At 37.5% G+C, this 23,596-nt stretch overlaps 1 protein-coding gene across 1 annotated transcript in view; it reads left to right on the top strand.

Moving 5' to 3' along the window:
* hcn4 (hyperpolarization activated cyclic nucleotide-gated potassium channel 4) overlaps window positions 1–12,535 on the top strand; it is a 60,082-nt gene extending 47,547 nt beyond the window's left edge. Inside the window, exons 5-8 of the mRNA XM_073815688.1 lie at window positions 1,035–1,181; window positions 1,380–1,620; window positions 7,290–7,454; window positions 11,029–12,535. Of these exons, the coding sequence (XP_073671789.1) occupies window positions 1,035–1,181; window positions 1,380–1,620; window positions 7,290–7,454; window positions 11,029–12,461 (1,986 nt within the window). The 3' untranslated portion in view covers window positions 12,462–12,535. The remainder of the gene's footprint in view (window positions 1–1,034; window positions 1,182–1,379; window positions 1,621–7,289; window positions 7,455–11,028) is intronic.
* The last annotated feature ends 11,061 nt before the right edge of the window (window positions 12,536–23,596 follow it).

Below are 23,596 nucleotides of genomic sequence, written 5' to 3'. Positions count from 1 at the left end.
GGCCGTTGTGTGGAGAGAGAGAGAGAGAGAGAGAGAGAGAGAGAGAGAGAGAGAGAGAGAGAGAGAGAGAGAGAAAAGCAGAAGGCAAAATAAACGTTTAGAAATTATAATTAAGTGGTTGACATCTCTTTTGGGATATAAATTATTCATTTTTATTTAGTAAGAAAATTTGCATGAAGCGTTAGAGAGAGAGAGAGAGAGAGAGAGAGAGAGAGAGAGGCATTGGTCACCGGAAGAGGAGAACAAAGGTGTGTGTGCGCGCACCTGTGTGTTTGTATGCGTGTGTGGATCTGTGTGTGTGTGTGCGTGCGTGCTTGTGTGTTTTTGCACATGCGTGTGTGTGTGCCTGTGTGTGTGCGTGCTTGTGTGTTTTTGCACATGCGTGTGTGTGTGCCTGCGTTGGTGTGTGTGTGTATGTGTGCATGCATGCAAGTGTGTGCCTATGTGTGTGTGCTTGCGTGGTTATGTCTGTGTGTGCACTGTGGGTGCATGTATGTGCCTGTGTGTGCGTGTGTGTGTGTGTGCATGCTTGCCTGTGTGTGCATGTGCGTGCATGTGTGTGTTCGCGTGTCTGTGTGCGCACTGTGTGTGTGCGTGCTTGTGTGGGTGGGTATATGTGTGTGTGTGTGTTCATGTGTGTGATCTTGGCCCTGTTTCTCTGGATTTCACAAACCTTTGATCTTCTGCACTGTCCTGTCACAATCACCCTGACAGCAGCAACACACACACACACACAAACACACACACACACACACACACACACACACACACACACACACACACACACACACACACACACACACACACACACACACACACACACTCACACACAGTGTCAGTGGATGATGTTTGATTATAATCTATATGCAGGTGATCATATTAGAAATTTAAATGATATCTTTGCATTTTATTTTAAATGTGGGAGATTTCTCCTTACCGAAGTCACGTTTGGATTGATCACTCAATATAGGTGTGACATATCTTGTGTAAATCACTGTTTAACTAAATGAAAGTGAATTGTTTTCTGTGTGCAGTATAAACAGGTGGAGCAGTACATGTCCTTCCATAAGCTTCCTGCTGACATGAGACAGAGGATTCATGATTATTATGAGCACAGATATCAGGGCAAGATGTTTGATGAGGAGAGCATTCTGGGAGAACTCAATGAACCCTTGAGACAGGTAAAGACACACACACACAAACTCACACAGCTGTCAAAATAAAACAACCACAGGTCTTAGTAAAATAATAAACCGTAGGTAATATCATGTGTCATTTTCATCTATTGGAGTCGTGTTGAGTGCTCTGCTCTGATTGGTCAGGACAGGTGATGTCATGTTTGCTTGATTTCCTCTATGTCTGATGTTTGTATTTCACAGGAGATTGTCAACTTTAACTGCAGGAAGTTGGTGGCGTCCATGCCGCTGTTCGCCAATGCGGATCCTAATTTTGTGACGTCGATGCTTACCAAACTTCGCTTCGAGGTCTTCCAGCCTGGAGATTACATCATCCGAGAGGGAACCATCGGGAAGAAGATGTACTTCATTCAGCACGGTGTGGTCAGCGTTCTCACCAAAGGAAACAATGAGACCAAACTGTCTGATGGATCGTACTTTGGAGGTATGAAAAACAACATGCACGCATAAGAAGATGATTTCTCTACAAACACACACACGCACACACACACACACACGCACGCACGCACGCACGCACGCACACACACACACACACACACACACACACACACACATACACACGCACACACACATAGAGATTAGATGATTTCAGCAAAACACACACACACACAGCTGAAGCATTTCTCCAGCTTTAATATTCATAATGATGGATTATCCAGAACAAAAGCTTTTTGTTCATTTCTGTCTAATCTTTTAGGACAGTCACAGATTCATGATAAGTGCCTGTTTCTGGGGCAATAATGGAGAGTCGCTTTATTTCTGACGTGAGGTTACTGAGGTTTTGTTTGTAGTTTTTAGTCTTTCTCTTATCTGGGTCTACGCTCTTATTTTATTCACAATCACTGTTTTCTATTAAACTGTATTAGACAACAGTGTTTCTTTCCCCTAGCAAAGCCTCCCCCCTTCAATTCACAACTTGTAAAGCGCTTTGGATGGCCATGGGTCTGTTGAAAGCGCTATATAAATGCAGTGCATTTACCATTTTAATATTGATGAAAATTCACATCTATTCTGATGTATATTGACGGCTTTTTCTTTGGTATTCTAAGGGCCAGATTTACTTACAGTAACAGGGCAAATTAGTGCAATTCCAAAGAAGCGAGTGGTAATATCTGTGGGTTACTTACTAAAAAAGTGCAAATTAAATAACACAGGTGCAGCAGCTGATTTCCATAATGACCAACAATCTACTAAGAGCAGCGCAAATGAGTTCACGGTCACAAATAAGCAGAGCTGATGAGGTGCAGTTGATCTACAAACACCTGATGAGCTTGAGTTTAGCACCACAAATATCACAGCGGAAAATTCGGGTGTGAAATCCCAGCTATAGAAGCCATAATACACAGAAAACAACTGAAGAAGGTTTACAAGAAGTTTTGAAACGTCTGGTATTGTGTGACTTTTCCTCGTGACTCTTCTTTTATTTTCTCCAGCACATAAAAAATAACATGGCTTGGCAAACACTTGTAGTATTTTTAAGCACAAAATGATTTAAAGATAAAAGGTTTTTTCGGCGTTAAATAATGGCACAAATACCAGTAAAATCACAAGTGCAAACATTAGAAAACCGTGTTGTGTGAATAATTTAAATATTCTCCTCCCATAAATTTTGTGTCTGAAAGGGAAACTCCTAGAAATGTATATGCAATAAGTTCAGTGACAAAAATAACTAGACCACACCTCAGTGCTGATTATCACTGCACAAGTCATGACAGTTTTTTGGTTGCACAAAATTATGGTTGGACTTGGCGGAAGCTGTTAGTAAATCTGGCCCTAAACTTTTATTTAACTTTTATTAACCTTAACCTTAATTTTCTAATTAACAAAATATATGTGTATTATACATTTATATAACGTTTTTGTCTACAAAAGTAATTTCAAGCATTTAAACACACACCTTTGGATTAAAAGATTTTTCAGTCAAATGTTTCACAACTTTTGACCATTAGTGGAGTTGCTGAGGTGTTTTGTTTTTACATTTAGGCATTTTGCTAATAATTTATAGAAACTAAACTGACTATATAAAAAATTTACATTTACATTTAGGCATTAAGCAGACACTTTTATCCAAAGCGACTTACAAAGATTAGGAAACTTTTAAGTTGATTTGTCATATGGAGGCAATAATACGAGAAGTGCTTATACCAAGTTTTCCCCGTTCTGAAACAATATATGTTGAGAGAAAGTTTGTTTTTGAAAAGATTTTTATGTTTTTAAAATGTTTTATTCTATTTCTGGAAGCACACATAATGATTTTACTGTTAGGTTTTACATGTATGCATTTGGGAAATAAAACTAACTGTACATCACAAGGTTTCCATAATATTCTGTCATTTACAATGAACCCCTTAAGTTATAAGGAGGTTTTAAACATACTGTAATGCATCTAGATAGTGTATGCGTTCAATCTGTGGGGTTTAACAGCAGTGAGTTTCAGTCATGATTCAAACACAAAGGGTTTAAGGTTTATTTGCTTGTCTTACTGAACAGATTGTCACTCTCATGTCCTTTTATTCTGCATTCTCACATAAGTGTCAGGTGGATTATTATTACTGTGTAAATGTGTTATAAAGCACACATCTGCGGTCTAATGGTATATTAGCAGAAGAGAAGATGAGATCTGACGAAGCACAGGTGAGATGGACTAACACAAGCCCTTTTCACACAGACATTCCGGAAAATACACGTAAAATGCATCCTGGATTTTTCCGGAATGGTAAGAGTTTTTGTTCGTTCACACTGCCAAGATTACACGGCATCTGATGATCCCGGAAAGACACGTGACCTGTTGAAAGTCCCGCCCTCTCTTCTACGCAGCGTCTGAAGTTTGCATATTTTTTATTATTTCTCTCTCCAGAAACAACTCGCGTGCATTTTTGTTTATGATAAGACTATAAAGGAGCGCGTGAATGCACAGTTCTATTCTGGTGAATGATCTCAGCTTCAGAGTGGATATTTGACGAGCTCCCTGATCTCTGCTTTAATACAGTTTTCAGACATTTCTCATCGTGATTGTTTATATGCATTTAAAACCCGCATTTTGAAGAGCTGAACGATATATATATTGGTGGGATGACGCGCGGGTATTTTCATTTATTATAGCTCAAATGAGCACGTGACGCGATATTCTTTTATGCTGCTGAATGATCTCCGTTTCAACGCAGTAAGTAACGAGCTAACTTACCTGATATCTGCTTCAGTCCAGTTTGCTGACATTTCTCGTAGTGAATGTTGTAAATCCCTGATTTTAAAGAGTTGAACCAACTTCATGTTGCCATGACACGCGCGTCCTCACTACGGCACGTGCGTCATTGTTTATGCGTCTCATACTGTATATCATTTCCTGATAACTGCTTCAATCTAGTTTGCAACATTTCTCGTGGTGAATGTTTATATGCATGTTATCTCTCGTTGTAAGGAGCTGAACCATAACTTGTGTTGTGATGATGACGCGCGTGTCCTCACTTCGACACGCCCATTACGGCATTCTTGCAGCTTTCTGTTCACACAGAGGGTTACCCGCGTATCTTACTAGGTCCTCTTTCCGGCAACGATCCCAGAAGATTAACGGAACGAGTTTTTGTTCACACAGACGCTTGTCTGGCAATTTTACGGGTATTTTCTGGGACCAGAGGTCTGTGTGAATGGGGTTACAGAGACCTACAAACTGATAAACAACATTGTGATGATATCACAATAAAATATCAGAAGTGCATTTCAGACAAATCTAACATAACATCAGTTCATCTGAAAAGCATAAAGAGCTGTTGGAGAAACAACATCATCTTAAATCCTCACAGCTCATAAGTGTAGTGATAAGTGTTTGCTTTGATATTGTGTTGTTGTTGTTAGTGTTATGTTTGTGTGTTTAAGTACAGATCCGGTCTGTAACACACACAGATCATATAATCACCATCATGGAAAATAAATCCACTATTCTATCGGATTATTTCTTCATCTGATGAGTCAGAGCAGAGCACGAATTACTGTGACATCACACAAACATGCTGAAACTGATCTGGTTTTTCAATGTTTTAAATTGGGTCAAGTAAATGCTGACAGATGTTCCTAGATGGCTGTGATGTTTGGCAATATTTGTTGTTTATGAAAGAGCAGTCAGATTGGTCCGGTTGCCAGATCTCCACAGCTCTGTGTCCTCTTTAATAATCATGAGGATCTCTGGACATTTAGATTCACATCAGTAGTTGGACAGAGGATAAAACACTTGTTTGTTGTCTCATTCAGGTTTTATTCACAAACTATCTCTGTGTCTGCAGGAACAATGCGAGATGAGCGGAGAGTCTCATTTATGTTTATTGATGATATTATTACTGTCTGACTTTGGTCATTTCGGTTTTAAAACAATGAATCCAATAATGTTAGCAAATTGAAATATTTGCTTGCTCAATTAGGTTGAATGAAAGGAAAACAAAAGATCTTTTCATGTAAGTTGAATTTTTTTAAAGGTGCCAAAGAATGCATTGAAATAAACTGTTAAATTATTCACAGATATCTCTAAATATGAGGTCTGTGACTTTATTGTGTTTAAACACATCTTATGATTGAGTCTGTATCAGATGAAGATACAGATTTTGGGGAATAATCAATTGTCACCATGGTCACAGTTGGTGTTATGTTTTCCAGCGGTCTTTTGCATGCATGAGCTTTACATAAGAAGAAGGAAACAATAAGTGTTGAACTACTTCAAAGTTCAGTTCACACATTTTAAAATGAACTAGTTCAGTTCATAGTTCATATTTCAAAATTTGGAACTAGTTCACAGTTCCAAAAATGAACTAATTTATAGTTCTTTTTTCCCATATTTTTTTTTAAATGATTGCCATTATAGCCCATATAGAACCACAGACAGCAATTATTTGATCAGTTTTAACACTGAAGCTAAATGCGTCAGATTTCATCTTCATATCCAAGTTTAAATCCTTATCCATCCAGGGTTTACGTTAGCATTGTCTGTCTTTTAATTTTTGTATTTGCTTGCACATACCTTGAAAGGCAGGCCGGGTGTTTCAAGGGGGTAGCACACTGGGTAAAAAGCGTTGGGCAGCGTCGTGTATTGCAACTCGCAGGTATTGCACACTGCACGTGCATGTTAAATAGTGTGAGCTGAGTCTATTTCAAGATCCAGACTATGCGTTAGCAGATTATGTTAATTGTTAACGATTTGGGACAAATATGATGTTATTTAATTCTTTCCCCGCCATTGACAAGATGAGAAAATGCTTCCCTGCCAATGATGAGAATTTCCAGCTGTCCGCAATACCGCTATTATCCACCAGGTGGATCTGATCTCTATCAAAAGTCCTTCACAAAAATGGAATTATCTCAGCTTTTTGATCAGAATTGGGTGCTTTTGAAGAAACCTACCCATATTTGAGAGGTCATAAAAAGAGAACTAGTTAAGGTAGGATGAAACGTTTTTTTTTTTTTTTTTTTTTGAAAGCAGAGAGTCTGTTCTTTCATTTGATATATTGTCTGTTTATATATTTAAAGAAGAACATTTTATGGAAGGCATTCAACTTTTGTGAAAATCATGAAAAATGCTGGCGCTGGCTGGCAACTTTTTTAAAAAACGCTGGGATAATGTTAAACTATGTGAGTGGCACGGCAGGGATTTCAGCAGCGTCCAGAGTCAGTGTGTCACCTCCATGCTTCTTTTTGTTTTGATGACGCATGCAGCCGTGAAACGCTGGTGTTGCCAGATTGGGTGTTTTTTCCGCTACACATTAAGGCCTGTTTACAGCCGGGTTAGCCGGGTTTTCACCTGGAAGACTCTATAGAAATCTGCCACCCTATTGAACGACGTTAAACTGAGAAAGCGTGCCATTCACAAACACCAGAATGAACAAGTTCATAGTAACGTTCATCAGGCAGTAATACAGTACGCTCAGTTCACATTCACCCAAAACTTTCATTCAATGAACTCGTTCAGGCACAACACTGGAAACAATTGTGTTTGAGGCTCATGAATGACTTTACATGGGCTTAATAATAAAAAGTAAGTTTATATCTGCATTAACAGTCTGATCTTATTATACAGAAGTGAATATTCTTGTGTGTTTTCTTATTTTTCAGAGATCTGTCTGTTAACCCGAGGCAGACGGACAGCTAGTGTTCGGGCAGACACATACTGTCGTCTCTATTCTCTATCTGTGGATAACTTCAATGAAGTCCTGGAGGAATATCCAATGATGAGAAGAGCGTTTGAGACCGTCGCTGTCGATCGATTAGATCGTATCGGTAAGTTTTTGCCTTTATGTGTTCACTTTCCTCTTCATATTAATTCATTGAAATTGTTCATGTTAATCAATTTTACACAAACGCTTTGCTCCAGTTTAATGTGTAACTAAAACCTCAGGTTAAACTCTCAGACTGTAATTTCTCTGTCGATCTCTGGGGTTTTCTCGACTCTTGAGGTCATGTGGTGTGTATTTTTCTCAGCGGGTGTCTCATCCATCACTTACTGCGGTAATAACAACTAACTGAGTATCAGACACAGTGTGCGACTGAGAGCTTATAAACCTGAATATACTTTTGTTTTGTTATATGAAGGTCACATTAAAACTTCTTTTAGTTTTATACTTGACAATTTAGTGTCTCTTTGAAGTTTCATCCGGTTGTCTGCAGTAATTTTGAGTCTGTATGGATCTGTTTGAATCATTTATTAGATTCTCATTAACATGCCATGGACACGTAAAGGTCATATTTCAAGCGAATCAGAATTTATGAATAAAAATAAAAACTTTTTTGACATACGTATTTTGCAGGAATCATTGGTCCTGAATTATCATTAATGTCCATCTGTCTGTCAGTCAGTTTAGAGAGATGTGAACCTGAATAAGAATGATACTGGTTTTCTTCTGCTCATGTTTCCTGTGCTCATTTTATCTAAAACCATATTTTCATCTAGTTGTTGAGCTGTATTGTTATCAACAAAGTAGGGCTGCAAGTAATCGATAAAATTGATCATAATCAAATATTAAAATTAGTTGTCAACGATGAGTTGGTCTGTGACATCACATGCTCCTGTCGGACAGCTCTGACACGCATCTGCCTGATACAGCACGAACTGTGCATTCATAATTAAAGTCAGGCACATTTTCTTCTTACAGCACGAGCTGCATGTTTATCAGACGCTTCTTCTCACCGCAGCGTTGCCAGATCCGCCTTCCAGTGGAGTTGTAAATTTGGCTTCTTTTCTGGTTAGAGATTGAAGGATTTGGTTCATTAGTTCTTGGTATTTGGGCTGTAAATAATCATTGGAATGCTTTTGGACTAATTTTAAATGTCCATTAGGCTGATTTTGTTACGCGGATCTGGCAACCCTGCAAGACAATGCCAGAAGCAAAAGCACTGGTTAACGAACACTGGTTAATAAAGGTTAAACTTCATCCTTTAATATAAGTGAGTTTGTATTTGTTTCATTGTTGTTGGGTTTCCATAAAAATAGTATTGTATAACCACAAACTAAGCATCTGTTTTAAAGTAAGGGGGAAATACAGGTTTTTATTAGTTACAATGCATGCATATGACTTTAATATTATAACGGCTTATTTATTTTGTTAATAACAAATAATGTTAATACTCATCGGGGTGGTTTCCCGGACAGGGCTTATCCCAGACTATAATGCATGTTTATTTTAAAACATCTTGCATTAACATCTTAACATACATCAGTGCCATTTTGTCTCAAAATGCACATCAATAATGTTTTTTTAATGTATGTTTGTAAAAACTACTTAAATGTCCTAAAATAACTTGGTCCTAGTCCTGGTTTAATATAAACCCTGTCTGTGAAACTGCCCCATCAAGGTCTAAAGTTAAAAATTATATTTATTAAGATTAATCGTTGGCAAAAATAAAATAAATAAAAAAGTATCCTAATGTGATTACCCTATTTTAGTGTCTTATTAGAGGGAAAATTTAGTAATTTTTTAAATATCTTTAGTCGATTAATCGGAAAAATAATAGCTAAATAATCGATTATAAATTATTTGTTAGTTACAGCCCTACAAAAAAGTGAATATGGGTAAAAAAAGTTTTCAAATTATCCTACTCAGTCTGTTTCCATTCAAATGGCCATTTATTGATCAAACTGTGTCCGTGATGAAGTCAAACCGCTGTAAAGGTCCTACACTAAGGGTCTTTATGGGTCCACTTGGATCTGAATACCTGATGTCCAACCAGAGTTGGTTCGGGTCTAAACTTTTGCGACAAAGGCTCAGCTGGGACAAGGTCGGATCTGATATTTGTGGCCTCGGGTCTCCGGTAATTTAAAATAAATCTTCTTTAACAGAATAGACCCAATTATGAGGAGAATACCATTGAATATTACAGAAAATAAACCTTAATGATTTTATGGAAAAGTGATTGACATTTCAGCACTTCAGGAAGAGATGAGCAATTCAACATACATGACCGCACGTTTGTGTAAAGTGTATTTTTGTAAAACACACATAGAAAATGAAAAACTTTACCTTGCACACAATAAACAATATAAAATATCAGGTAATGCTTCTCGCTGTATTAAAATGCATCTTCATGACAAATTTTTGTATGTTTTTAAGCTTTATTGATCTTTTATTAAGTTATCTCGTCAATTAACTCTTTCACCGCCAGCGTTTTTAAAAAAAGTTGCCAGCCAGCGCCAGCGTTTTTCATGATTTTCACCAAAGTTTAATGCCTTCCAGAAAATGTTCTTCTTTAAATAAATAAACATACAATATACCAAATGAAAGAACAGACCCTCTGCTTTCAAACAAAAAAAAACCGTTTCATCCTACCTTTAGTGGTTCTTTTGCAATCAGCTTTTGAATATGGGTAGGTTTTTGCAAAAACACCATATTTTGAGCAAAAAGCAGAGATAATTCCATTTTTATGACGGACTTTTCATAGAGATCCCATTCAGAGCGATCTTTAAAACAGACACAGACATGCAGCAGCTTGCCATAGGGCAATACTTCCGGTTTTAAAAAGTTGCGGAAAGGCGCCACCTGGTGGATAATAGCGGTATTGCGGAAGGACGGAAAATCTCGTCATTGGCGGGGAAGCGTTTTCTCTTAATTGACGAGATATCTCGTCAATGGCGGGGAAAGAGTTAAGAGAAAACGCTTCCCTGTCAATGACAAGTTTTTACAGCAATCCATATCTCTGCTATAATTCACTAGATGCCGCTCTTAAACAACGTATAAAACACTGATCCAAAAACAGTAAAAACTCTGTATGTTTTTATCAACATTTTGCATCTGATCCCTGACAAAAATTTTGGAAATTTTTTATCATTGAGAGATGATAAAAGAATACAAATGAAGGTAGGATTTTTTTATTTTGTTTGAAAGTGGGGGATCTGTTTTTTCATTTGATATATTTAAAGAAGAACATTTTCTGGAAGGCATTAAACTTTTGTGAGCTGACTGGCAACTTTTTTCCAAAAATGTAATATTGTGAAATCGTTTTTATTTTTGTTTGTGCTTCCATTTTCTTGGTAATTTAAGTTAATTTTGTCATTTTATCGTGTGTTTGTTTTTTACTTTGCTTATATACGTTTATTTTAATTTTGGTTATCGTGTTATGTTTTTATTTATTTACAGTTATTAATTTTACCGCCTCAACTTCAGACCTATTTCAGTTTATTTCACCAAAACATTTTTGGCAATATACAGTCAGTTAAACACAAGCCGATCTGCTCCTGTAAAACTGAGCTTGATCTGATAAAACTGAACTAAGTTTGATCTCTCTCACTTTGAATAAAAGCGTTTGCCATTGGCATAAATGAATCATTTCACTCTTTCACTGTATGACTTTCTTTCATCAGGTAAGAAGAACTCTATACTTCAGCACAAGGTCCAGCACGACTTGAGTTCAGGACTTCTGAATTATCAGGAGAGTGAAATCATTCAGCAGATCGTACAGCACGATCGACACATGGCACACAGCAGTGATCTGCTGCAGACCTCCTCTCCACCTGCTCCTCCATCACCAACCCCGGTCATCTGGGCTCCTCTGATCCAAGCACCTTTACAGGCGGCCGCCGCCACCACGTCCGTCGCCCTCGCCCTTACCCATCACCCTCATCTGCCTTCGGCACTCTTCCGGCCACCCATTTCTGTCCTAGGGTCAAGGGAAGAGCCAACCAGACGGTCAAATAGGTTTCGGTCGTCCGTACCGAGGCCGGAAGACCCTGGAGACTCTCCGTTTGGCTCTCCTTCCAAGCCCCGGACCGAGGCCGAAAGCCCTCTTCTGCCCACCCTCCGGACGCGTCATCTATCAGGTGCCACTTCATTGAACAATAACAGCCAGCAGGTTTGCGGTAGCAGCACTCAGTCTGGGCACAATGGGGCGTCTTTATTTCCTTTTGGGAGTTTCTCATCGTCCACCACATCCAGCACAGCACAGCTTCATTCGCAGCCCAGACCGAAGCAGTCCGTTCTTCCCAGCACCCCTCCGCCGTCAGGACACCTCCAGAAAGAGTCGACTCCAGGGGGAAACACTGGGACAGGGTCGAGTGGAGCACTTGGGGACTCTTCCGGCGAGCTCGCTCTCACAACCACAACATCACCAAATAACAGCCTTCTTTCCACAGACTTATTCAATCACGGACTATTACACGGACAATCGCCGTCAAAATCCATTCACATGCAGCATTTCACTGGCGGAGGGGTAAAGACTAAAACAACTGGATCCCCTTCTTCTAGTCGAGCCCAGGTTTATGATAGTTCTCAGACTTTGCAATCCAGAAATGTAGAAAAGTCAGCATTAGCCTCGCTGGCTCAATATGGCTCAGCTAACGTCTCACCTTGTTATACCCCGGTAGTCCCCAGTCCAACCATACAGAGTCCTGTAATGGGGAGGACTTTCCTCTACAGTGACCCGTCCAGTACTGACGGATCTCACACTTCTCTTCTGTTACCTCAGTCCTCGTGTCCCGGTCAGCTCCCGGGACATCACGCCACAGGGACGGACTCTCCATTGAGACGCTTTTATGAAGATTTAAATATACTGTCCAGTTCTCATCCGTCCATAGCTTTAGCGACGGGTCCGTCTTCTCCCCGCTCCATTGTGGAGTCCGGTCACTGCCTTTCCCCGTATTCATCGCCAACGCTAACGGCCAAGCCCTGTAGCTCGGTGTCAGGTCACATGACTCCACCCGGTTCACGAGCTCAGGTTCCTTCTGTAGGGACTTCACCGGCACTTTCTCTCCCGTCTGAACTCGAACCGTCTCGCTCGAAACTTCCATCTAATTTGTGAGGTTGAATCGCACCCTCCTGTGCCTCTTTACGTCCTGATTCGCTAATGGCAATCTGATCCTGTGTGACGTTTTAACTTCGGTTTCTTTATCTCTGTACACTGTGTTTAAATCATTTTACATCTCTAAATATTACTGTGATTCTAAAAAGATTTGTAAGGTGACTTAGCTTTAGGTTTTTCCTTGGTTTGTTTTTCTCCTTTATCGTTCATGGTTATATTATATACTGTATATGGTATTATATATTTAAAGATATGTTAATCAACCTACAGGAGGGTGTGAAAGTCTACATATATTTAAAACATACGTTTGTTTATTTTATAGAAATGCCAAATTCATCTCCAGTGGATTTGGTTATGATAATTGTAATGAATACAAAGACTGCTTTGCAGGAACCTATGCACATTGACACCTGCATGTACAAACCGCTACACTTTTTAGCCACGAAGACTCTGTGGTGAGGATCACATATTGATGATCTGTACTATGAGGGTTTGTATGTAAAGGATTTTAATCATTGTCCAAACCTTTCAAGGTGGAGAAGAGAAGATAGGAAAACCAAAAAGATTCCAGTCAGTGTTTAGTTTTTTTTTGTTTATTGTTCTGTGGGCATTGAGTGACATCAGGTTAAGAGATTTGAGTGACAACAGAAACCAAACTCAATCACAATCTTGTCTGTGTTAAAATTACACAACTTTGAATGTGTGTACGGTGTGTGTGTGTGTGTGTGTGTGTGTGTGTGTGTGTGTGTGTGTGTGTGTGTGTGCGTGCGTGCGTGCGTGCGTGCGTGCGTGCGTGCGTGCGTGTATTTGTGCGGGTGTTTGTGTGCGTGTGTACAGGTGTTTGCGTGCGGGTGTTTGTGCATGCATCCAGGTGTTTCTGTGTGTGGGTGTTTGTGTACGTTTGTATGGGTGTTTGTGTGCATGTGTGTGTGCGGGTGTTTGTATGTATGTGTGGGTGTTTGTGAGTGTGTGTTTCTGTGTGGGTGTGTCTGTGTGTGTGTGTTTGTGCGAATGTTTCTTTGCGTGTGTGTTTGTGTGCGGGTGTTTCTGTGCGTTTGTATGGTTTTACAGATGTTTGTGTCCATGTGTTTGTGTGTATGAGTGTTTGTGAGTGGGCGTGTGTTTGTGTATATGTATTTGTGTGGGTGTTTGTGTGCGTGTGTATAGGTGTTTGTGTGCGGGTGTTTGTGCGTGTGTGGGTGTTTTTGTGTGCATCCAGGTGTTTCTGTGTGTGGGTGTTTGTGTGTGCGGGTGTTTGTCTGCATGTGTGGGTGTTTGTGTGCGGGTGTTTTTGTGTGTGTTTGTGCGGGTGCTTGTGTGCGGGTGTTTGTGTGTGTGTACGGTTGTTTCTGTGCGTGTGTTTGTGCAGGTGTTTTTGTATGTGTGCGCGGGTGTTTGTGCGGGTGTTTCTGTACGTCTGTGTGGGTGTTTGTGCGGGTGTTTCTGTGCGTGTGTGTGGGTGTTTGTGCGGGTGTGTGTGTTGGTTTATGTGTGTGTGGGTGTTTGTGTGTGTGTGCACGCACGGGTGTTTGTGTGTTTTAAGTAAGACAGTTTCAAGTCAACAGTTTAGTTAATAATAGTCAAAGACAAAAATGTGTTTTCTGATGTGTTGTGTATATTTAGCTGCTAAACCATTAACAGAAGAGAGATTTGAGTGTTTGTGCTTTGTACTTTTATAGAGTAATGATGACACAAAACTATGAAGTTGATCTGTCATTTATGGACAGAAGATACTGTACAAGATACAGATCTTATTAGTCTTACACTGACACAACTCATTCAACCCCATTGTTTTTATAAGTCTGATCTAAATGAAGAGAAAACCATGACCAGGGAGATTTTAGGTTGAATATGTACGTATATATGTAAATAACCCAACATTATATAACCCAAAAGGGTGACAGATGTAAGTAATACCTGCCTGTTTTAAAATCTGACACTTCCATCCTAATATCTTTCAGCTGGTTGCTAAGGTGTTGCTATGCGGTTGATATGGTGTTCTGTTTAGTTGCAAGGTGGTTGCTTACAGCCTGAAATCAAATGAGTTTCATCCTTCAGTCTGCGCTGTTTCAATGTGACTCAGCCTCCTTCAGCGTAAATCTATAAGATATATTTAGTCGGCCTTATCCTGCAGCAGGTGAAAATCAAAAGTCTGACAGCTTAGACAAGTGCTATCACACCTCACATCATCTGAAGATCAGCAGCACAAATGATGGCTGAAATATTACATCTTGAGCAAAGAAGCTCCTGGTAGCAATAATACAGTAGTAATAGTTGCCTGGGCAAACACCATTTATGATTATATAAGATGTCACAGATGTTGTTTCTTCCTGAAGGATGATGTGATGTTTGTTCTCTTCTCTCCTGTGAGATGAATTTTAACCCCTCGTGTCTCTGGAGTAGAATGGAGGACAGCAGTCACACACGAGCACACCTGAGAGCGTCTGACCTGACCAGAGTTCAGAAGATGTGAAACTCTTCAACTTTTAAGACGGGAGTGAGACAGGAAGTGAAAAGTGAGACAGAAAGCACAAATGCATTCAGACAGTGATGTATTGAGGAGGTGATGTGTGTTGACTGGCAGCAGGGATTCAGCAGGTAGACAGAGACCCAGCGGGTCGCTCGCCGTGATGATGAGGGGTTTGTTGTGGGGAGTCTTAAGAGACAGCGTGTGTTATGATTGTTTCTCTGGAAGATTCTCGAGGGGGTGAAGTATTGATTTTGGAGTATTTCAGGGGTTTTCTGTGACCGTAAAAAACACCAAGGACAAGCTGAGAGAGAGAGAGAGAGAGAGCGAGCTGCGGTGAACTAAAGGTGAAACTAAAGTGAAGGATTGTAATAAAGAGCGTGAGCAGAGATACTGTCAGATACAGTGGTCTCCGATATGATGCCCGCGGGCACCAGGTTGCCCGCATGAAGTCTGTGAGGTGCCTGCTAAAACACATTCTATTAATAGCCTTAATTTTAAGATTTATTTATTACATATTTTTATATTAGCTTGGCTTCTTTTATGTATGTTAACATTTTAAACAATGATCAAACATATCAACTAGCAAAATAAAATCAACAAGTGAAAGTCAAAAAGTAGCCCTCCAGATTGTTTTATCCATCATGGTAGCCCTTGCCCACAAAAAGGTTGGAGACTTCAGATCTTTTTTACCTAAACTTTCATGACAAAGTCCACACACAAATCTTTCTTTTGGTTTCGGTGGTGTGGTTCAGAGATGCCCATAATTCATCTGGCATCATGTTTCACTTTTTTGAAGATTTTCACTGTTTGACTGTTTTTTCTTTGTGTCGTGTTTACAGTCGTGGTGTGCAGAAGGTAATGATACAGTATAAATTCAGTCAGTGTTTGTTGAAGGTGACGGGCTCACCAACATCACAATTCAAAGTGAAAATTAAATTAGGCATATTGTGAATATGCATCATTTCTGTGTGTTTGACAGATCTGTATGAGGTGTTGTGTGGAGTAATGATGTTCTTCATGTTGAAACTGGACATGATGTTGAGATCTTTCCTGGATCATATAAAGCTGCTAGAATCATGAATCAGGTTTGGATCTGATCCAGCTATTAAAGCTATGGTTTAAGTCGCTGTACTATTGATCGATTGTTATCAATTTCATGTTTACAGCTGTAGTATAATGTATGATTTCTGCCATCTGAATATTCAATGGTGGTTGTTGTACATTTGCAAAAAAAACATTATGTATTATAATCTGTGTCACCTCAAATCAGCATCTCCACCTGTCACTTTAAACTAGGGATGCATCAACATTCGATTACTTATAATGACATCTGCCGATACTGACAGATACCGATAGTTTTGCTTTTTACTTTTTTATGTTTTATTATGTCATTAAATCCTAGAAGTGCAGAGCATACAAACTGTGACCCAATTTAAAGTAATCACATTCTGATGTGTTTTTCTGTCTTGTTTTTAAACAATCAGCCGATGTCTGAGAGTACCTGCGTTTCTATTGCAAATTTTCGTAAAACTAGCCATTATTTTTAACCAAAGGATATGTAAGAGTATTATCCAAACAATAATACCAAGCAAAATTAATACTTATACTTAGGAGCGCCAATGAGGTGTTTCTTTGAGGTTTTAGTTCATACTGCGTCATCTTGAAAAAATAATTATGTGACTGACTTACACACTGCAAAAAATCATTTTCAAGAAAAAAAATTCTTAGTATTTTGTCTTGTTTTCAGTAAAAATATCAAAAAATTGAAATTTTTCTTAAACACTAAATTCAAGAAAAATTAGCTTACCCCATTGGCAGATTTTTTTGCTTGTTTTATGCACAAAATCACTTAAATTTTATATTTTTGGTCTAAAGACTAGATTATATTTTTGGGTCGTTTTGCTCATCAAGACAAAGCATCTTAATTTAAGAAAACAAGACAAAAATACTAAGATTTTTTTTTTCTTGAAAATCATTTTTTGCAGTGCATTAGGGAACATGCGAATAAAGTGTTTCCATTGCCGCTTTGCGAAAAACATTTGTTTCAAATTGCTTGATAAACCACCTCATGGGAGTGTAAAACCTTTTTGCGTTATATAGGAGTTTTTGCCAAATTCATGTTTCCAATGGCCATATTTTCAATTCACAATGTAAATTTGCGTAATTTAAAGGGTAATGGAAAGAGTGGGGGGGGGAATTGGATATATCGGTGCATCCCTACTTTAAACCGCTGCCCATGAGAACAAACACTTTAAACATGTAGCAAATTTTACAGGGTTATAAACTCTCTCAGTGCCTCCCATGAAACACTGTAGCAGTTCAGGTAGATGTTAAATTTATTAATGAAATAATAAATGATGGATGTTCAACAGATGTTTTCAGTCAAATATCTCTGAATGAGAAGATGATTGATGATGATGATGATGTGTTCTGTAAAAGCCTCTGGAGTTGATTTTGTGTTTGTTTGTAATGAGGGCTCAGATGATGTTATTAACCCACATCACAGTGTGTTTTTAATATTTATATAAAGTATAATATTGCTTCTCTGCATTTATTTTGGTGTTTCTATGTGATATTCACAATATGCTCGGTATCTCTGGTTATTACTTTAGAAATACAAGGGATTTTACTGAGTTAGTGAAATAGTTTAGTGCTTTGTTCAGGACATTAATGAAAACAATGTTTTAGATACAGGAGATACGATATTTAAAAGATCAATCAGAAATAGTTTTACTTAGGAAATCTATAAACTATGGAGCAATAAGTGTGATGTATTGTCAGATATTTTGGAGACAGCAGTAGATTTGCTCTCTGTCTTTGTTTGGTTCAGGACATCAGAGTCGCCTATACGGCATCAATCAAAAACCTGAATGGATGATAAGCACACAAACTGGATATTATAATAAAATCAAAAATATTAAAAATAATTCTGCATCTGTGTTCTGTTCTTCTTCAGGCATTTATGACACAAGGATATTAACATAAATGTAATGTGATGTAAATGTAAAAGTCTATTTATATTTTGATAATCTATAATTGATAAGTGTGTATGATGGTTTTGTATCAAGTGTCTCCTGTTATTGATTTCTTGTTTCAACATCTTTTAAGCACTAAGTTCAGTGGCCAAATTGTCTTCCATGTTTGGATGAGACAGAAGTAGATTAAGATTATTAAAATCATAGATGAATACTAAGAGTTGTGTACATGGTAATGACATATGGTAAGCCTCAAACAAGATTGTTTCCTCCTCCTTATGTAAACCTTGTGCATGAAAAACTGGTCCAATCTCGACATAACACTGACTGTGACGTTACAGTCAATTAAGTACAATGTTGTTACAATGCTTAAAACAATGCTGTGACCGCTAATGCTATATGCTAGTTAATGCTACATGCTAGTTAATGCTATATGCTAGCATTTAGGCTGAAGTTCTACTATTGACGTTACAGTTATGTTTTGCTGGTCCATACTGAAAAAAATACAAACTTACCACTCAGAAACGTCCATTAACAATCTCCAAACAATTGATTATTCCTCAAAATCTGATCCAGACTCAAACATAAGATCTGTTTACACACACACAGAGCTACTGAAGGAGAAACAGCCAATCAGAGCAGAGCTCAACATTATTATTCATGACCCTTTAAAAAAAGAAAGCTAAAATCTCCTCAGTCACATGTCTTAAACTAGCCTCTTTATATCTGTGTGCTTTTGGACTGACGGGTGGTTTGGTTGTTGTCATTTTCTCTGGAAGCTCTGGGATAATCCGCTCCGGGTCGCTCCGGGTCAAACACTAAAGTAATTAATCCCTCTTCCTCAGTCTGGGAGCCGGACCGTCGCTCCTCTGCACTTTTATATTCATGATGCTTGTTTTTTATTTCTGCATTTGAACAGTAGAGAGATTCTGGTGTGTGCAGAATAATAGCGCCACATTTTCATAAATTAACATATTATTAAAAGCCACATATCAACACTTATACAAGGGGAAGAAAGAGAAATGTATGACAAATATAACATAATAGCAACCAATATATATATATATTTGTAGACTTATATTAGTCAAACTCAGATTTAATTATTTTTAAATAATTTTTCTATTGGTCAGTTGTCAATACTGTACTGAATAGTAAGTTTACATGTTATGTTAAATGTTTTTCAGCAAAAAAGGCTTGTTTTTATCTTTATTATCCATGTGTTTTTCTAAATTATATTTGAATTGCATTTGTCACACTGCAAAAAATGACTTTCTTACTTAGTATTTTTGTCTTGTTTAGATGTTTGTACTTAAATTATTTCTATAATATATATTTCATTAAGATTGTAGTACTTTCAGTTTTATGTTACCACATTTGATCATGCTTAAATCCGATGCAGGTTTTCTGTTTGGGGCAATCTGAACAGGACAGCAGGAAAACCTTCCCTAAAATATTGAATTATTCATTATGGCAGAAACATAAGTAGAGGAAAATGTTTTTTGCATGTTGTTTTATTAATTCATTTTATTTCATTATTTTTATTATTATTTTAATTGTTGTGTCTGTGTTAATGTCTGCTTTAGCTATTTGTTATCATATTAAAAAACACTACGATCTGTTGATTTCTTACTGAAGACAGGTAAAAGCACATTTATTCTCCTGATTATTAGGTGTTAAAATGCATTTTGACATCTGAAACCCTCTGTAAACTCTCCTGTTATAACTTTTATTTTTTTTATTTCTTATCATGAAATTCAGATTTGAGAGATTTGTCTGTGTGCCTGCCAAACAGGAAAATCTCCAGCTTTCTCTCAATGTGTGACTGCCATCAGCGTTATGACTGTAGGTCACCGACATCAGTTAAAAGCAGGTTAACCCAGATCTCTGGATTATACAGCGACAGCAGTTAAAGCTGTGGGCAGCGGTTAGGTGACAAGTTCAAGTCCAGCCTGCAACTTTTACAAATCCCATTGGTCCTCTCTGTGAGTTTCTTTCTCTTTACCTCTCTCACAGTGAACTTTAAATGTGTTGTAAGTCTCATCTGTCATGTGGAAGGATCTGTATGTACTTTCAATAACCTTTAAAAGATTCAGGAGAGAGAGAGAGAGAGAGCAGCTCAATGTCTTGTAAGTACAGAGACAACAAGGACAAAATGGTTTTGTTCATTTATCTCTTTGAAACACACACGCACACCATCAGGACCTGGAGTTCATCTGAGAAAGAGAGACAGATGTACATGTAGGGTGAGACAGCTGAAGATCTGGTGTGGTGGTGGTGGGTAATGTAATTGATTATATTGACCAATCAGCATTCAGGAACAGAACGACCTGTTTCATAATAGAATAGATGCTGTTATATTGACCAATAATATAGACGTCATCACATCTGATGTTGTACACTTCTGGTCAAAAGATTTCCTTTCTTTACTCAGTCTGTGTTTTTCCACATTTAATAATAACATTAAAATCAAACCTGTGAAACTTTGGGAATTGTGTGGCTAAAGAAATTTAAAAACAAGTCAAAATATGTCATATTTTAGCATCTTCAGTATTGTAACCCTTTGACTACAAATTGCAGAAACGTTCATTTTATCTCACAGCTTCTTAAGGTCTCAACCTGAGATGATTTTTAAACATTATTCAAAAAGTTCACATCTATTCTGTGTATGAAGTGTTTAAGAAAAAAGTTCTAAAGTTTTTTGCTTACCCTATTGGAAGTTTTTCTGCTTGTTTTAAGCACAAATTCACTTAAATTTTATATTGGTTGTGTTTCTTTTTCTCTGTTTAGGTTCATGATGTCTAACATCTCTTCAACTCTGGAGTTCATCGGCAATTGCATAGCAACACCTTGGTAACCTCTCACATCCCAGCTGTAAGTTTCCCTCTCATATTTTCTTCAGAAATGTAAAAAGTTGTTTGTGATGTGAGAGAAATCCCAGATTATATAAGAAAATCCAATCAGTTGAGTTTGATTTGTTGTTTGAGTCACAGTTGGACGTTTAAAGCTGTTGAGAGTTTCTCTTGTGTTTGTGATGTGAAGGCTTCAGTTTCACGCTGACTTCTGGAGCCGTCTGGATGTGTGTTTGTTAAGTGTTATCAGAGAGATATCCTCCATCTCTTTCCAGTTTCTCTCACTTTCTCTTTGTTGACATCGTGTTATCAAACAGAAAGAGCGCTTTATCGGCTCTCAAAGACCACAGGAGACACAGCGTCTCTGCTCAACACAACATTAGTCTGTGAATGCTTTTTAATATTATTCATGTTTATTGGGTTTGATTATATTTGATCACAATAAACACACAGTGATCAGGTCAAATTAATCTTTAATCATAAACTCACATTTGCATAAAACTGCACGATAACTTTAAGGTTGACCAATGTACCGTGGTAGAAACACTGCATTATTTGACAGAAAACTTCATGACATACAACAAGTCAAAAACAAAAAACATGTCACATATCTTTAAAAAGCTGAGATTCTTGTGATTTGAGAGATGTAAACCCTTTCAAGATACAATTAATGGAGCAGGTACAGTTGTGTCCTTTTATGTGTTTTTTAGCTTAGAAATGTAAATTGACTTTTTTATAGGATTATAACTTATTTTACACTATAAAGTGTTTTTACATACTCAAGAGTCATAATCATCTACCAGCACATCCAGTTAAAGTCAGTGTTGATTTCTAACAGGTATTTTAGACTTCTGCTGTTGAAATGTATAAGGCTTAAACTAAAAACATTTTATTTGACATGTTTACTTTAATTGGATTAAATGAATCAGATTTTATTTCGAGTTTGGATGGTCATTTACAGGTTTATTTTGTACCTGTTGTATGTCCTGTAAGTATCAGTTTTGTTGATATACTGTACACACATCTCTCTTCAACAAATACAGCATTTAAATCTCAGGTAAACACTGTTTATGTGACTTGGTTTCATAATGTCCAATATTAATGCACACACACACACACACACACACACACACACACACACACACACACACACACACATTGGTGACAGCGCAGCTGCTTCGCTGTCAAACTCATCGTCTCTGTGACCTTGAGTCTCTGCTGAAGGTGTCAGATGAAATTCAGCATTACTGCATAAATATTACATCATCTCCTTAATAACCACACACATGCACACACAGACATAATTACAGACATCATGACTATCACATCTTCTGTGTGTCATTACTGTGCATTTAATTTGAAATCATGCAGAGCTTGGACAAAATAATAAGACCAGCAGTGAATTAGATGATATCACTTTAGTTAATAAGATGTTGGACCTGATGATGAAGATGATATCAATGACAGAGGAAGAGGAAGTCAAAAACATCACAGTGACAATACAGGGGAATTTTATTATTTATTTTACAACCAAATAAATGATTTAATATTTTGTTATACATTACAAATGATGCCCAATTTCCTGACAGAAAGAAAACAAGTTCAATACTGTCAAAACATTTAACATACAGAAAAATGTGCACCACATTTCTTTAGAAAAACAAACATGAAAATCTACACATTAATTCTATAATGTATTATTTTCAGGTATAAAAATTTAAGGAGCAGTTTTCAGTGCACACTGTAAAAAAGTGCAACATGAAGTTAATCAACTTGGTTATTCAAGTCAATTCAACCTACTATTTTAAGTTTGGCTTGTTAAAAGTTGACAAAACTTATAAAATCAAGTTGAAATTGTTTAGCTTAATTTTTTAAGTTAAAGTAGCATAAAAATATATGTTGATTTGAAAATGAAAATGCTGCATATTTTTAACATTGCAGGGTTTAGATTAATATAGGAGTATGTCTTATTTATATTAGGACATTTAAATTTTTACAAACAAATCTTACCAAAAACAACAGTGGTAAGCATCTTAAGACAAAACAGTTTCAGCAATTTATGTTAGGAAATGTCAGTGCAAGATCTGTTGACATTAAGACAGCTCAAATGTGCATTTTATTCTGGGACTAGGATAAGCCCTGTCTGGGAAACTTCCCTTTAACAAGTATTTTCTTCAAAGATAAAACGTGCATTGTATACCAGCATGTTGAATATGTATGCAGTGGTGTAATAATACATTTATTTGACTGATGAATGTAATATTTCAATATATTTTAAAAACACATGAACTATATTTAACTGTAAGCTTCACTTATAAGTACTCTTTGTTTCAGACCATCTTCTTCAAACTTTCATGAAAAAAATTATATGTAAAGATATAGCATAATATGATCATTCACTATGACATATATGAGTACTACAGTATTACTATATGAAAGCGTCATTGTACTATGGTATTTTGTCAGTGTCATGATAACCCTGAATCTGGAAAAAAGTACATTTGGGGTGGAAAAAAACAACAACACATAGGTTGTGTTGTCATGGTGACCAGGTCCTGCCTTACAGCCGCCAGATTAGGCCGCACACCTCCATTTGCATACAGATTGCCCAGCTGGTACCTTGTCGTCATGACAACCGCACACAGCATCCCTCACACACACACACCTAACAGTGTTACACAATTAATATAGACTAAAGCAAACAAAAGATTATTTTTAATAAAAAACTTCCATCCCCAAAGATTATGGAATCTTGTTGTATCAGTCCACATCTTCTTTACTTAGCATTCAATTAATTATTAAATATATATATATATATATATATATATATATATATATATA

This window comes from Paramisgurnus dabryanus, chromosome 9, assembly GCF_030506205.2.
Source record: "Paramisgurnus dabryanus chromosome 9, PD_genome_1.1, whole genome shotgun sequence".
Lineage (NCBI taxonomy): Eukaryota > Metazoa > Chordata > Actinopteri > Cypriniformes > Cobitidae > Paramisgurnus > Paramisgurnus dabryanus.
The sequence above is the reverse complement of the archived record's forward strand: the minus strand, read 5'-3'. Positions and strand labels throughout refer to the sequence as shown.